The 1,113-nt window shown below is 46.0% G+C and overlaps 1 protein-coding gene across 1 annotated transcript; it reads left to right on the forward strand.

The window, feature by feature from the left end:
* Nucleotides 1-791: 791 nt before the first annotated feature.
* Nucleotides 792-1,060, forward strand: ENH_00047730 (hypothetical protein; the record flags this gene model as incomplete). The annotated part of the gene is made up of 1 exon (XM_013581101.1): nt 792-1,060. A coding segment is annotated over one exon (269 nt), but the record flags the coding sequence as incomplete, so codon positions are not given.
* Between the last annotated feature and the right edge of the window lie 53 nt (nt 1,061-1,113).

The following is a 1,113-nucleotide window of genomic DNA, read 5'->3' on the forward strand; positions in this document are numbered from 1 at the left end:
TCCGCTGGGGCCCTTCGTCACGCAGCTGAGCAACTTGGCTTCTTTTTTATCTTTTTACTTTTATTTATTTTTTTATTTTATTTATTTATTTATTTATTTATTTATTTATTTATTTATTTTTTATTTATTTCATTATTATTTATTTATTTATTTATTTATTTATTTATTTATTTATTTATTTATTTAAGAGGCGCTCAACGAGTTACTCGCCAGCGTTTCTTGCGCAGCCGCAGCTCTCAAACCCTAAACCCTAAACCCTAAACCCTAAGCCCGGGACCCTAAGCTCTAAACCCTAATCTCTGAACCCTAAACCCTAAACCCTAAACCCTAGGCCTGAAGGTGCTTCCGGTCAGGCCCTGAAGTGACTATGCCGAAACGCTAAACCCTAAACCCTAATCAGCCGTAAACCCTAAACCCCCGGAGCATCTTGTGGCTCCTGGGGTCTCCAGACACTATCTTAGGGTTTAGGGTTTAGGGTTTAGGGTTTAGAAATCAGAGTCAAAACTGACGCTGCATTGATAGATTAATTCATTTTTTAGATCAAACTAAACTGCTGCTATTGTCTGCTGCTGCTGCTGCTGCTGCTGCTGCTGCTGCTGCTCTCATATTGGGGGCCCCAAGGGGGCCCCGGGGGGCCCCCAGGGGGCCCCCAGGGTATTAAAGCCTGCTGCATCATTGATGCTGAGTTTATTTTATTTTCCATCTTATTTTAGGGTTTTATTTCAAAAATGTAATGTGTAAGAACACTGGGATAAGGGTTTAGGGTTTAGGGTTTAGGGTTTGGGGTTTAGGGATTGGGGCTCACGACTGGCCACAGGGCTTCAAGCAGCAGCAGCAGCAGCAGCAGCAAAGCCGTGAGCAGCAGCAGCAACAACAGCAGAGTCATCATCATCATCAGCGTCAGCAGCGACAAAGCCATATCCAGCAGCAGCAGCAGCAGCAGCAGCAACAGCAGCAGCAGCAGCAGCCACAGCAGCAGCAGCAACAGCTGCAGCAGAAGCCGCACACTTGTGCCTTCTCTCCCGCACGGCCTCACATTTCCAGGATCCGTAGGGTTTAGGGTTTAGGGTTTAGGGTTTATGGTCCAGGGTTTTCAGTTTGGGGCGTAGGGTT

Source organism: Eimeria necatrix, genomic scaffold (assembly GCF_000499385.1).
Source record: "Eimeria necatrix Houghton genomic scaffold, Enh_scaff3666, whole genome shotgun sequence".
NCBI classification, from domain to species: domain Eukaryota; phylum Apicomplexa; class Conoidasida; order Eucoccidiorida; family Eimeriidae; genus Eimeria; species Eimeria necatrix.